The following is a 15,009-nucleotide window of genomic DNA, read 5'->3' as shown; positions in this document are numbered from 1 at the left end:
GACACATATACATATATACATATATATATGTGTACTGTGCATGTCATGGCTCTTCAGACTCCATGCTTTCCCGGCCCTGGGAGTTCTGTCCCGGGTCGGGCAGGATTTTCCAGTCGGTAGCAAATAATGTCGAGGGGGTGGAGGGGACCAGCGCCCTGTGCCCAGCCTGGGAAGACACATCTCCAGTCGGGAGGAAAGTCCCCGTTTTTCCAGAGGGAGGAAAACCACCCGGATTAGTGTTGACGCCGGGAGGACAGAGGCGTCGGTGGGGAAGGGCCGGCTCGACTTGCCCAGCTGAGCAGGAAACCCGGTTTTTGGGGTGCCCCGCAGTTGTCTGGGCACACATGGGGGTTGCTCCCCCCTCCTCACGCTGGGGAAATCAGGTTGAACCTCCTTCGTTTGCAGCTAAGCCTGTAATTAGTGCTCGAGCCGTGCTGGTGAGCAGGATGTGGCCCTGGGAAGGTGCTGCGGGCACCTCAGAGGGGGAGACGGGGACCGGTTGAGCCCCAAAAACTCATCTCACACATGGTTGACGAGCAGAGGGGGGGGGTCACTGTCCCTCTCCATGTGTCCCCCCTGTTCTCCCTTCTCCTTCCCAGCCCATCGGCACATTTCAAAATGCTTTTGCAAAGGGCTGTCGTGGGGACACCACAAGGGCTGTGGGGATACCACAAGGGCTGTGGGGACACCACAAGGGCTTCTCCACCCCCAAGCAACACCCAAATCCCTGATCCCTCTTTCCAAGGTGGCTGCTATGGGGACAAGCCCCCTCCAGCCGGACAACAAGGGATTCACCACCTGTCCTTCTCCCCAAAACCCCAGTGGGGGCTTTGCAACCCATTTTGGGAGCAGCCTTGACCGCGGGGACCCTGCAGCGGTGACTCAGGGATGCCGGGGGTTGCGAAACAGGCCTGGGATGGTTTGGGAGACGCCTCCACGCAGCCCCGCCAAGCCCAGCCGCCCCGGGGAGCCCGGCGGGGGAACAAGCCACGGCAGCGTCTGGGCCGTGCGCGGCGGCCGACCCGTCAGGCAGGTTTCCTGCAGCCGGAGAGAACCGTCTGGAGCCGGGCATGTCCCTGCGCCCGCTCGCAGGCTGACAGAGCCCCCCGGCTCTCTCCTCGCTGTCGAAACCATGCGAGCGGCCAGCTTGCTGCTGGCTTGGGCGCTGCTGCGTCCCGTGGGCACCCAGCAATGCCACCTGGCCGGCGGCGTGCTCCGCTTCACCGACACGCACGCCGAGATCCGGGTGCCGGCGCTGCACCGGGTGCCCAGCTCGCTCGATCCCCTCTACGGCCTCGTACGGCGCTGCCTGGATCTCATCCAGCAAAACCCGCTGCCCACAGGTGAGCCCAGAGCCGGGACCCCCCCACCACGGGTGCCAGCAGCACCGGGGTGTCACCGGCTGCAAACCCCGTGTCTGGGGAGGGTTGGGGGTGCAGCGGGTGGGACCTTTTTTACCAACGCTGCGGTTTCTTCGGCAGAGCTGCTCAGGGCAGCCCTGAACGACCCCAGCTCGGTGCGGACGGCGCAGGTGAGCTGGGACGTGGGGTGGGGGATCCCCCCCAGGACGGGCACCCAAAAGCTGGGTGCGCGGGTGTGACAAGCCTTTCTTGTCGCATAGGTGGTGCAGTATGAGCTGGGCTACGTGGTGTGTGCCGCGGTGGCCCTGCTCTTCACTGTGGCCGTGCCGGTGGCCGGGATGTGTTTCTGCTACTGCCGGAGCCGCCGGCGGTGCGGGGGCCGCCTGCGTGCCCACCGGCGCTCACTGGGCTGCCGCCGCCACTGCTTGGTGACCTGCCTGTCCCTCACCTCCCTCATCATCCTGTGAGTCCCCCCAGAGCACCTACAAACTAGCCCCCTCACCCCAGGAGGGGACATTGTGTCCCATAGGGCTGAGGTGGCTTCATTGTGCAGCCCTGTCACCACCTTGTCCCCTGCAGGACCAGCGTCATCTGCGCCTTTGTCACCAGCCAGCGGGTGAAGGGACAGATGGAGCCGGGGCTGAGGGCCGTGCCGGCCACGCTGCGCACCCTGCAGCAGCACATCGCCAACGTCCCCCAGGTGTGTCCCCAAGTGGCCACCCCACCCCAGCAGCGCAGGGACAGCCACGCTGCCCTCCCGGAGCAGTTTCGGGGGCAAGAAGAGGCTGCACAGATGCATTAAAAATGTGTTTCTAATGACAACGTGGGGACCCCTCCCGGCTGCTGCCACCCCCGGCTGACCGGCTCCTCTCTCCTGCCAGGGGGTGCAGATGGTTGTGGACCAGTTCGAGGTGCCCCGGCAGCAGATCATCTCCGACCTGGGTGGTGAGCACCGCACCGGGCACTGACGCGTTCTATCCCGAGTTTTTCACCGGGATGAGATGCTGATGGGGTGTTCGATGCCTCGCAGGGCTCAGCCGGAGCGTGGGGCTCTCCATCCACGCACAGCTGAAGGCCATGACCTACGCGGCGCTGGCAGAGCTGCAGGACAGGGCTGGAGGTAACGCCGAGCGCGGCTCTCCCGTGGGGCCGGTGCCGAAGCCTCGCCGGAGAGCCGGGGCCGCCGAGCGGAGCAGTGTGAACTAGCCCTGGGCTTTCTCTTTAAGACCTACAGACCTCGCTGCACCATTTACAGATTCTCAACAAGACGGTGCGGGAGCTGGCGGCGGCGCGGGCCGAGCTGGAGCCGGCGCTGCAGGAGCGGCGGCGGCGCGCGGTCGCGTTGCTGGACGACCCGCGCTGCACGTCCTGCGCCAGCGTCCTGGGCAGGGCACAGAGCCTGGAGCTGGGCGCCGATTACAGCAAGGTGGGACGGGGCTCTGGGCCCCCCATCTCATCATCATCACCACACCGCCATCCCCAAAACTCACAGGTTTTCTTCCACCCCAAGGTGCCGTCGGTGGAGAAGGTTTTGAAGGCGCTGGCTGGTCTGCCCCGAAGTGACTTTGCGGAGATGATTCGCCAGGTTTTGGGGGTTGGGGTGCAGCCGCGGTGGGTCTGGCACCCAGACGAGGCGCTCAGCACCCCATCTTTCCTCACAGGGCAACGGCACCTTCAACTCCATCCCGGAACTGGCTGTGGAGAGGATGGCGCAGCTCATCCAAGGTGAGTGGGACGGCCGGAGCAAGCGGGGACACCCTCCATGGTGCAAACCCTAATTTGGGGGTGTAGGGTGGCAAACAGGGACTGGTCGTCCCTCCAGTATGGCCTTGGCCCCGCAGATCTGCGGGACGAGATGGCCCGTGTGACGGAGAAGGTGCAATCCATCGCCGACGGCTTCCCCCTCCCCGAGTACACCCGCCCCGCCAGCGAAGCCCTGGGGAAGGCGGAGGAGCGGAGCCGGCCGTACCTGCGGGAGGTGGAGCGCTTTGAGCGCTACAGGTGACACTGGGGAGCACCACGGGGGACAGGGGTTGTGGCACAGATGGGCGCTGAGCCCCCACCGAGCCCCCAGCCTTGTATCTCAAGGCCGTGCCCTGCTGCTCCTTCCTCCAGGTGGATCGCGGGCACGGTGCTGTGCTCCATCATCCTCCTCATCCTCGCCTGCAACGTCGCGGGGATGGCCCTGGGGACCTACGGGCTCTCCAAGCGGGAGGATCCGAGCGACTACGAGTGCCGAGGAGAAGCCGGCGCTAAGTTTCTCCTGCTGTAAGCACCTCTCCATGTCCTGGGTGGGGAACCATTGCCACCTCACACCCCCCAAAAAAATAACAGAGGGGCAAAGCCGAGGGAAGAACAGGCCAAGCGGAAAGGTTTTTTGAAGCCACCGCCCGCGCCGGCGGGTTTGGGAGAAGCGGCTCCTCCCTGGCAGCTCCGGCACCGCGGCCCCACTGCCCGGCACACCCGGCTCCCGAGGGCCCTTCCCAGGCAGAGCTGGCGTGCCCGGGCGCAGGGACCCGTGGGGCCGCAGCCGGCCGGGCAGGTCCCCACAGGCTTTTCTGCCCACTCGGGTCTGCAAAGCTGTCGTTGGCGCCTCCTCTCCCTCTTTTCCAGTGGCGTGGGCCTGGCTTTCCTGTTCTCCTGGCTCCTCATCCTCCTGGTTTTCGCCACCTTCCTGGTTGGGGGCAACATCCAGACGCTCGTTTGCAGGAACTGGGTCAATCAAGAAATTTATAAGGTTGGTGGCCACGCACCCACCCGTCGGCCCATAAATCTCTGCCTGTGTGCACAAAAATGCCCCTGAACACTCTGTGCTCACCCCTAAACCCATCCGGAAAAGCTCCATCCTAAACCACAAGATTAAGTTTAGGATTAGGATTAGGATTTGCATCAGCAGTGAGGTATCGCCCTTGTGCTGTTGATTTGCTTGAGGTGATGATGCTCCTACCTGCAGAACCCTTGTCCTCTGGTCGTTTGGGGATCCCTGGGGTGCTGGGGGGCAGTGACACGCTGCGATGGAGCTGGGATCAGGGTTGGGAATGGGATCAGGGCTTGTCCTGCAGCTGGGCACATGCATGCAGGTCCCCGCTGCTTCCCATCCGAACACCGTCCAGCTATGTTCTGCAATGGGAATCACACAAAAAACTGCAAGATTAGCTCTGGCTGGTACCTCCTGGAAGGGCAAAGCACCCCAAAAATCATTGCTAGGAATATCTGCACCTGACCCTCTTGTTTTCCTCCCGTTTGGCCCAGTTCATCGACACCCCCGGGAACCTGCCCCCGTCCATGAACCTCACCCGCCAGCTCAACCTCCGCAGGGACTCCAACCTCAGCGCCACGTACCGGTGGGTGCCGCAGGAGCCACCTCTGCACCCCACACACCGAAGGGCTAATTCGGGGTCACGCTGCCGACGTCCCTTTGCCTTCCAGGGAGTGCAAGAGCGGTGCGGGGCTGTGGGAGGTGCTGCAGCTTGATAAGTCCTATGACCTGGATGAGCATCTAAAAACCCCCAAGGTGAGGGCTGGCGCTGGCCGGAGCTTCTGTTAACAGCATGGGGATGCAGGTGCTTTACTGGGGTTACTGGGATGGAGGCGGCTGGCCCTAACCCTGCAGCGTTCTCCCCGTTTTGCCCCCGCAGTACACGGCTGATTTCCAAAAACGCCTGGGCGACTTCACAGCGCAACTGGGCGACGTGCGGCTCCTCCGCAGCGAGGGCAGGCAGGACCTGGAGACCTTCGCCCGCAGCGGCGTGGACGAGGTGGACTACGGGCGCTTCCAGGAGGAGGTGAGGGGACACCCCCAGGTCCCTGCTGCGGTGGGTAGAACAAGCTTCCAGGCTTGGATTTTGGGTGACTCCATCTTCCCCCAGATGAAAAACCCCGTGGTGCAGACCAGCCTCCCTGCCTTGGCGAGGAGCCTTGAGGGGCTGCAGAAAATGCAGGTGGGTGAGATGGGTGGTGGGGGCTGTTTGTGCACCCACGGGGACATCCTCACCGCGCTGTCCCCCCGCAGAGGAACAGCACGGTGGCAGGACGGCTGGCCGCCGAGGCCCGGGCCCTGTGGCAGATGCAAAACTCCACGGTGCAATGGCAGGAGGCTTTGGTGGTGAGTCCATGCCGGGCTGGTGGCTCGCGGTGTTGCCGGCGTTTTCCCGGTGGTGTCCTCAAAATGCGGGGGAGAAACAAGGATTTTTCAGCCTTCTCACCTCCCTGTCCCGCAGGCAAAGTTGGCGGAAAGCGTCCGGTTCCTCTCCCACTTGGCACCGCACCTCCAGGTACTCATGTGGTTTCTTCCAGCTCCGAAAAATGCATGGTGGGGTATGAGTCCCACCTGCCAGTGCCCCAAGAAGCCAGTTACAGGGTGATGGAAGAGCCAGGAAAAATGCCAATCAGCGAGGATCAGCCTCCTTTATTATTAATACTTAATTCGCTGCTGCAAATCTGAAATCTCCCTGCAGCACTCACAGCATTTCAGAGTCCCTGGCAGAGCTGTTCCATGGTGTTTAATCTCACCCGCTCCCTGCCAGGGGGTTTCTATGCTTGGGGCGGGTCCCCCTTTCCCTATTCTCTGATAATCAGACCCAATTCAAAGCTCAGCACATGCGTGTCCTGTTCCCGACACCCCCGGGGCACCCGTCGTGCTGCTGGGTGCTCTGAGGATGCTCTGCTCTTCCCCAGGAGCGGGTGAAGACCACGCTGGCCACCACAGCCTCGGTGGAAGCCCAACTACCTGTGCAAGCCCAGCAGATCCTCCGGCAGGTGAGTCAGGGCTGGATTAGCCCTCGGGGGATATAAAACTCCCCACAGCCAGAAAGAACGAACAAGAACTGGGTGCTGCAAGAGGGGAAGGGGCACCCAAAGCCTCCCAGTCTGACGTTAGCCCAGAGCTGGCTGGTGTGGGGCTGGAGCTGCGTTTGGGGAGCATGGTGCCTGCCCCCCATGCTGCCTTCCCTCTGCCAGGAGATCGGCTGCTTCACCAGGAAGGAGCTGCGGTACTTCGCCCAGTACCTCAACTGGGTCGGGCAGACGGTAGGTGCTTGTCTTTGCTGTGGGGGGATTCTTCATCCCTTGTGGATGCTGAACCAGGGCAGCAAAATGCATCCCCCCCGAGCCGGGAGCAGGCTTATGCCTCATCTCCACTTCTTGTTGCAGCTGAGGGAGGACGTGGCTTCGTGCCAGCCGCTCGCCACGGCCCTGGACAACGGGCGGGTGATCCTGTGCGACCGCATCGCCGACCCCTGGGTAAGGATGCTGTCCTCGTCTGTCTGCAGGGGACCAGCACAAAGCATCCCACCAACAACCAGTGCAAATTCAGGGCAACCAGCAGCCCTGACACCCCAGAACCAGCCACCTCCAGGCTCCCCAAACCCCGGGGGCTGCCTCTCCACACACAGCTCAGTGGGGACCACCGTGCTCTCTCCTTGCAGAACGCTTTCTGGTTCAGCCTGGGCTGCTGCACCTTCTTCCTCATCCCCAACATCATCTTCGCCATCAGGCTCTCCAAACATTTCCGCCCCATCCGCAACCGGCTCATGTAAGCGGCGGGTGTGGGGGTGGGAGGATGCAAAGAGTGGAGATGTGGGCTCCTCCTCAACCTCCACAATGTTTTCTCCTCCTTCTGCAGCTCCACAGGGTCAGAGGAGACCTGTCCCTTCCACATCCCCCGTGTCACGGCACTCAAGCTCTAGGATGGGGGGTCTGCTGGGTGCCCTGCGCCCCAGGAGCTCCCAGCAAACTCATTCCCAAGCCTTGCAGGGCTCTGGGTCCCTCCGACATCTCGCAGGACTCCGGGTCCCTCTGATGCCTCTTCCCCGACGTCTTTCAGCATCTGAGCATCCTTCCTGGGTGTGGGGCACGTGTCTCCATGCTCTGCGAGGCTCTGGGTCCCTCTGACATCTCTTCGTCGGTGTCTGAAGCGTCATGGACACTCTCACAACCCGGTTGATCCAGGGTGAAGGAGAAGGATTCCCCATAGCTCCCATTAACCCCTAGTGTACCCCTCACAGGGAAAGACACCCACCCGCTGCCCCACGACACTTCCCCACACCCGGGACGCCCGGCCAGGAGCACATTAAAGTTCTCCCCAGCCAAACCCACCACCGTGTGCTTTGTTTTGTGGCCTCCATCGCCCCCATTTTCTACAGGGAACCCATTCAGGCCTGGTTGGGGTGGGTGGCAGCCCTGAAAGGGCTTGGCTACCAAGTCTGGGCCTGCAGGACCCCAATCTCCAGCCCCCCAAGGGCCCTCTTGGAACTGTTTATTAGATCTTAATTAGAGGTGGGGTCTTAGGGGTACAACTGCAGGTGGTTTCTGGTCCATCCCCCCTCCAAAGGAAGCCCAGGCAAGGGTTTTGACTCCCAGTTTATAAAGCTTTACAGCGTGAAATGCCCACTTCTCATTCATATCCTTCATCCTCTGATTCCAAAGCGCTTTGTCCAACCAGCAAATTATTTACAAAATCTACATGAGAGGGAGCAGATCAGCCCCTTCCAAGCAAACGGGGATTTCCCAGTATTTCCCTCACCGAAATGCTGTTCGCTAACCAACAGAGAAATGACCCACTTTTATGCATTATTAAAAGGCAACTGCCACCCACAGCCAGCAGTAATGTGCAAAATACCCGGTTTATGCATTATTTAGGTTATTGCTGCCTAGAGCCAGCTGGTTTTACGCAGTATTTGCCTGCAGAGGTCAGCACTGCAAAGGATTTTTGCAAGAGGAATTTGGGGAGCTGAAGCCCAAAGGAAGATCTTTGCTCCATGCCCAGGGATGGCCTCAGCCCATATAGAAACTATTTGGTGGTATCATCTGCAAAAATCAGCTTTAAAAATGGGAAGTTTTGTGGTCAGAGGAAGGTTGGTGGTGGGAAGAAGTGGTGTTGGTACCTGGGATTCAATCAGAACGTGCATCAGTGACTCTTCTGCTCCCAGCTGGGGATATTTTGAAGGCTTAGTCATGAAATTCTGAGATAATTAAAAGGGAAATGTCTGCCTTATTTTTATAAAACCCTCTCAACACTATTACTACATTTTAAATCAAATGATATCCATCCTGTGGTGCAGAAGAGGAAAGAGATGATCTGCTTTAAATGGTAAGTAACGTACATGCTGATCAATTCATTAAGAAAATGCACCGGTTTGCACACAAAGGAGCCAAATTCAGCTGGATCTTCTTCTTTGAGTTATTTGTAGTAGCTGGGTCACAATAAATACAAGATAAGCACATGGGTAAGCAATGAATAACAGAGAAGTTCACCCCAAAATAGATGCATATTATAAATATGTGTGGTCACCACTGCCAGATCTCTGTTCCCTGCCTGGGATGTAGATGGATTACAAATGTGAGAAGCTGCATCTCTGAGTTAATAATAAATGACCAATGTAGAATCCAGAAAATTCTCCTAAACCAACTGGAGGGCACTTTATTAATTAGGAAATAAAGGAAAAAGCGAGCAAGCTGGATAATGATTCCTCACCCAAAGCAACACCACGGTTTATGATTAACCTCCAGTCCCTGAAGAGACCCCCTCGCACAGACCAACACACCTTCCCTCTGCTTTATTGCTTGTATTAATGAATTAAAGACTGAAATTAGCTCATTTCCAGTTCCTAGATGGGGTGTTTTTTTTACAAAAAGTGGGCATCTCTTCCATCAGAGGGATTTTGGGGTTTTTTCCATCTCAGTTTTTCTGGGATCCAGGTTCTCTGCACATCTAAGAATTTAACTGTTGGTGATTAAACCACCTCTAATATCCTTCCCCTCTTGAAATTCAACTCCTCAGCCAGCACACCTTCCTCCTGCCCTACTAATGACCCTGAGAAGCGTCTATAATTAATATCTTCAGATCAATAATGCAAAGGCATTAGAACCCCCCCTTGCCGGGCTGGGGCCGCAGTGGAGACCCCAGGTGCGGTTCCCCATCGACATCTATTTCAAGATATAAATTGCTCTTCTCTACTCCCAGAACTAAGGAGAAATACAGGAAAAGCATTGGCAGCCAGTCTATTTCTAGAATTTAAACAGCATTCAGGTTTGCTATTGTTATTTCATTTCCTCCTTTTTTTCCTCCTTCTTTTTCAAGGGACGCCAACCTCCTTTTTTCTCCAGAAAAAGAATCCGCGACCTCCTCCATCTGCTTTTCTCATCACCCCCTGGAAACAGCTTGGAAAGCTTAGAGAAAAAACAGCTGCCACAGAGAGTCGTTCAAAACTTCATTCCCATCCCAATCCCCAAAATGTTCCTTTTAGAGCTATTTGTGCAGGAGAACTCCAGCAATTAGCAACAAAACCCCAATTCTCAGTTTAAGTCGTTTAACCTCAGTGGATGAGTTGACATAATTATACCAAAATCCCCTTTTTTTTTGGGAAACCTAGTGAATCCTTAAGCAAAATCACCAAACGGGATAAACTTTGTGAGAAATCAAATCCCAGAGGTTTTGCTTCAGCTTCCTTTATTTTTAACGTGACAAGCTCCTTGGATTATTGATTCCGCAAAACTATTTTGAACAGCACAGAGGTTCCAGGCCAGGATATGGACAAGAAAACACCCTGGGATAAAATGAATTCTGTTGTATTATTAATGCTAATTATTATTTGCTGTTTAATGACTGCGGATGGGGCTTTGCTTGCAGGAAACCTCCTTGTGTTGAGACTGGTGCAAACAATTTGCCGGCACAGAATAAACAGCTGGTCCTGACCCACTGCTGTAAATGCAAAACTAATTTCCTCTGGTTTCTGGGCTTTGATCATTATTCCCTCCCCAGAGTCCTTCTGGGTTTGCTGAGAAATGCACTGAGAAACAACCCGGGGGCCAAGGTCACCGGAGCTGCTGGGAAAAGGGCACGTTGGAACGGTGGAGTTCAACCAGACGCAGCTTTACGGATAATTATAGAGAGAGAAACAACAACAACAAAATCACTTTGCATCTCACTGGAGCAAAACGCTGTTGGCCAACTGGGGTTTGTGTCCAGTGCTGCTTGCACACGTGGGCTCGGCACAAGGTTTATGTTTGATCATTATATAAACCTGTTTCACAGAATCACAGAATCCCAGAATGTCAGGGGTTGAAGGGACCTGGAAAGCCCATCCAGTGCAATCCCCCCATGGAGCAGGAACACCCAGCTGAGGTTCCACAGGAAGGGGTCCAGGCGGGTTTGAATGTCTGCAGAGAAGGAGACTCCACAACCTCCCTGGGCAGCCTGGGCCAGGCTCTGACACCCTCACCAGGAACAAGTTTCTTCTCCTCTTTCAGTGGAACCTCCTGTGTTCCAGTTTGCACCCATTGCCCCTTGTCCTGTCCCTGGTTGTCACCGAGAAGAGCCTGGCTCCATCCTCCTGACACTGCCCCTTTAGATCTCTGTGAACACAAATGAGGTCCCCCCTCAGTCTCCTCTTCTCCAGCTCCAGAGCCCCAGCTCCCTCAGCCTTTCCTCACACGGGAGATGCTCCACTCCCTTCAGCATCTTGGTTGCCCTGCGCTGGACTCTCTGCAGCAGTTCCCTGTCCTTCTGGAGCTGAGGGGCCACAACTGGACACAATATTCCAGGTGTGGTCTCCCCAGGGCAGAGCAGAGGGGCAGGAGAACCTCTCTGACCTACTGACCACCCCCTTCTAACCCACCCCAGGTACCATTGGCCTTCCTGGCCACAAGGGCCCAGTGCTGGCTCATGCTCACCCTGCTGTCCCCAGGACCCCCAGCTCCCTTTCCCCTACCCTGCTCTCTAATAGCTCATTCCCCAACTCACACTGGAACCTGGGGTTGTTCCTGCCCACATTCAAGACTCTACACTTGCCCTTGTTCTATTTCATTCAACGTTTCCGTGCCCAACTCTCCAGCCTGTCCAGGTCTCTGATGGCAGCACAGCTTCCAGTGTCACCACTCCTCCCAGCTTGGCGTCATCAGCAAACTTGCTGATAGTGCACTCTATTCCCTCTATTTCCTCCGTCTTCTTGAAGCATCACTAGATAAAACGCTTTGCAGCCTGTTTTTGACCCTTGTTTTTTGCTTTTTGCTGGACGTGACAGCAACCCCAAGCCCTGAAAACCCCATAGGCTTCTTCCCTTGTAATGCCAGCACTCTGCACAAATTTAACAGGAATTTTATTGTCCCAGCGTTCTCCACGCAGGCTGCAAGCCATGGTATTCATGCTGCGTTGGGACTTGCTTTGGAAAAGATAAAGAGATAAAATTAAGGAGAAATCCTTTAAGGGAGTTGGCGGCTCTGGCATCTCCGCTCAGCCTCTAAAGCTGGCACATCTCAGCTCCAGAATGTATTAAATGGTTCTATTTGCTGTTGTTTACCACAAAAACGAGTTGGGGGGAAAAAGCTCATTTCAAAATGCTTCCTCCTCCACATGCCGGTCAAAACTCAACTTCGTTATCTATACACAGCTTTATTTCTTCAGATATCCATTCCCGTTGCATAATCTTGGGCCAGAAGCAGGAATATTATTTGGGTTTTCCAATCCCATCGGCTAAAGGTGATTAAACAAACAACCCGAGCCTCATCCAAGTACATCGTGCACTTGTACCCGCCCCAGAAATACCTTAGGGGAGACACTGCAAATCTGAGTTTGTCATAAATCAAAACGTTTGCAATCTCAGCTGCCTCAGGCTCTGGCTAAAAACCTCTCTCATCCCTGGGGATGAAGCTCTTGGATGATCCCGAGCATCACTTATTTACACCATGAGCAGCGTTCAAGCTCACGGCACGACTCGCATCCCCTCCGCTCGGAGGTCGCCATGGAGATGACTACGGGGAGCATCGTGCCCATGACAACTCATGAGCATCTTCCGAGCAGCATCGTCTCTCTCCGGGCTTTTCCTTGCTCCAAACTGCAATTATTGGCTTGTTCTTGCTCCCACGTCGGCGATGGTAAAGCTTTCCCCCATCAGCAGCTCCTCTTCCGAGATAAAATTAAACATATGGAGCAGATTTGGCATGTAACGCCTGACTATTTGGTCTATATTGTCTCTTTGGTATACAATATCTCTTTGGTATATAACATCAGCTGGATGCTCAGCATAAGCTTCACGAAGAGCCTTTAATTTCTTGCTTTAGGGGAAAGAAAAGCTTTGGACTAAGTCACGCATTTTCTTGGGCTGACATCCCAGCTGGAAGATGCTCCAAAGTGGAAAGATGCGCATCATGGAGTAAAATGTCATTAAAGACCCTAAGGGCTAAAAATCCAGCCCAATGGGCAGATGTTTCCCAAGCCTGGTTCATCTTTGCTTATTCTCATAACTGGAGAAAAAGGGATGAGATCCCATAATCGATCCCTGGGAAACTTTTATATGGAAGGAGGGGGATAAAATCGGGGTGGAAATGGACTCACCGGCTGAGCTAAGAGAATTTGCACAACCGTGTTGTGAGCAGTTGGGTTTAATCATCTCGTCCTCAACGAGCTCGTGTTAGAAATCAGGTCATGGGGTGTGAAACCTCCATTTGTTCTCACATGAATAAACAGAGTGAAGACCTGGACCCAAATTATGTACATAAATGAAAACACATACACCAGAGAGAAGAATATAGAAGTTCTTTTAGATATTTCTCCATCTCCAACCCAGCCCTTGTTTCAATCTATTGCTTGGCTTTGGGGTTTTTAATTAAAAAGCAAACAATTGCCTGTATTTCCCAGGGTTCAGCTTGCCCCATCTCACCCCAAAGCCTCTTTTTTCCACCCAAAAAGTCCGGTTTTCCTGCTTCTTTCCCAACACAACCCAGCCAGGGATACACGGGGAGCCCCAAGGACGGGGTCATCCCCTCCAACCCATCACACCTCTGTTAAAAAGAAATACCCGTGGCTCTGCTGGGGGAATACAACATTAAATATTAATAAAGAATAATAAATAAAAATATTACATTAATAATATTTACAAATATTCTTATTTATTATGTTTAAATACTAATCCATCAGCCAGGATTTCGGCACGTTCCTACAAGAAGCTGTCATATTCTGGGACAGGGGTGATTCCCCGAAGTGGGATCTGAAGCTGGCATGGATGATTAATATATTAAATATATATATATATATATTGAAACGGGAGCGCCCTTGCCCATCCCCGGGTTATTTTTACAGAGGTGACCTCAGCGTTGCTGTGTTATGTCATATAATTCGCGTACGCGGCTGCCGTGATCTCGGAAACTCTTCCAAGGGGATCACGAGTTAAAAATAAATGGGCAAGAGGCGAAGGAAAAGCCTCCCGGTGAGTCATGTGTTACTGACCCTGCAGGAAAATAGAGAAACAAGCACTTTTTCCTGCGAAGGAGCCAACTGGTGGGTACGACCGAATTATCGCATTGTATTTGTTCCCGGAGCTCCGTGGCGGGACGTTGTGTTTTAAAAGAGCGCGAACGCCGGGCTGTCATCTGTCATTTATTGATGGGAAAGGGCATAATGAGTCCTTTCTATGGGTTACGGGCTCTTCCCCTCGCTCATTCTCCGGGATACAGCGGGGAATTGTTCACCCAGAGGCACAAACTCGCTCGCGAGGCGCAGGGCCGGGTTATTTTTGAACCAAACGCTGGGCTGAAAGTGAATCAGCCAGCAAACATCTTCCCCGAACAAGCGTGACTTGCTCTATTTCCCATAAACTAATCCAGCTGGCAGCAGGAAGGGCCCTAATACCCAAAACTGATTGTTTTTCCCCCCCTTTTCAAAGCACTTTTATTACCGGCGCATCTTCCGAAAACCAGCGCATCTTCCAAAATGAAATATATATATATACGTCTATACATTTATTTTAAAATACATAAAATTCCCTTTTTTAACACTGTTATTTTACCTTCTAGCACCTGGGTGATGCTGACAACCCCAGGTGAGGCCAAAGGGACATTTTTGGGAGCTGCGCCCCATCTAAAGACACGGTGCATCATTGGGAAAGCATCAGCCTGTGGGCAGGGAGGGTCCCTCCCCTCCCATCCCTAAGGAGCTTTAACCTGCCCGGAATAGCAGCGAGCACCCGGGCAGAGGTTATTACACTCTTAATCGGATCACTGCAGCTGGATAAACATTTACAGCCTTTTCTAAGACAGTCGTTTAATAGTAAAGAGAAAAAAGGTGCGCGCAGCCTCCTATAATTTATATTTCAGCTGCCGCTGCTTGCGGAAGGGAAATCCAGATTGAATTAATTCGGTTACTCTGCTTCCGCAAGGATCCAGCTTTATCTCGGAGACACAAGGAGTAAAAGACTTGCCTTATTTGCTGCTTTTTCCCAAAAAAAACCACCTTGCAATAGACCCTCACTGGAGCCTCCCATTGCATGCAGTTCACATCTTCCCATTGCAAAAAGAGTGAGAAAAACAACTCGACACCAAGCGACAAACTCCTCCCGGTTTGCAATGAGTCTCATTGACTAGAACAGTCATAAACTGATTTATTTTTTCCATGCTGGCTTTGCAACAGAGCCCTAAAAACCCCATAAACCTTCCTGGAAGCAGCACAAGGTGTTGCATGGAAAGTCTGGCTTCTTGCCTTTTCCGCAGCAAAAGGCTAAAAATTTATATAGTCCTTTTATTTTATTTATAGAGCAAAACAGAAACGTCATCTGCGAGCTGCGCTTGCCACTTCTGCACTTTAATACAGAATAGCGGTGCAGGTAAATATTCATCTGCAGCACTTGGAAAACCCCTTCTTCTGCTAAAAATGGGC

General features: G+C 54.3%; 1 protein-coding gene across 1 annotated transcript; it reads left to right on the top strand.

The window, feature by feature from the left end:
* Positions 1–754: 754 nt before the first annotated feature.
* Positions 755–7,417, top strand: PROM2 (prominin 2). Its single transcript, XM_065856745.2, has 23 exons — positions 755–1,343; positions 1,482–1,531; positions 1,622–1,824; positions 1,941–2,061; positions 2,243–2,306; positions 2,392–2,481; positions 2,588–2,787; positions 2,872–2,946; positions 3,023–3,086; positions 3,203–3,362; positions 3,477–3,629; positions 3,975–4,098; positions 4,614–4,705; positions 4,791–4,875; positions 5,000–5,146; positions 5,231–5,302; positions 5,374–5,466; positions 5,582–5,635; positions 6,039–6,119; positions 6,321–6,389; positions 6,513–6,602; positions 6,788–6,894; positions 6,985–7,417. Exons 1-23 carry the CDS (start codon positions 755–757, stop codon positions 7,046–7,048), a joined length of 2,847 nt encoding a protein of 948 aa, XP_065712817.1. The 3' UTR covers positions 7,049–7,417.
* The last annotated feature ends 7,592 nt before the right edge of the window (positions 7,418–15,009 follow it).

This window comes from Patagioenas fasciata, chromosome 26 (genome assembly GCF_037038585.1).
Source record: "Patagioenas fasciata isolate bPatFas1 chromosome 26, bPatFas1.hap1, whole genome shotgun sequence".
NCBI lineage: Eukaryota > Metazoa > Chordata > Aves > Columbiformes > Columbidae > Patagioenas > Patagioenas fasciata.
The sequence above is the reverse complement of the archived record's forward strand: the minus strand, read 5'-3'. Positions and strand labels throughout refer to the sequence as shown.

What these genes read in the sequence shown, in the direction of transcription:
- PROM2 (XM_065856745.2), top strand. Translation starts at nt 755, where the DNA reads ATGGGGACAAGCCCCCTCCAGCCGGACAACAAGGGATTCACCACCTGT. An exon ending in GATGGCGCAGCTCATCCAAG is followed by an intron (nt 3,087 to 3,202) that starts GTGAGTGGGACG and finishes TTGGCCCCGCAG; the next exon opens with ATCTGCGGGACGAGATGGCC. An exon ending in GGCGCTAAGTTTCTCCTGCT is followed by an intron (nt 3,630 to 3,974) that starts GTAAGCACCTCT and finishes CCTCTTTTCCAG; the next exon opens with TGGCGTGGGCCTGGCTTTCC.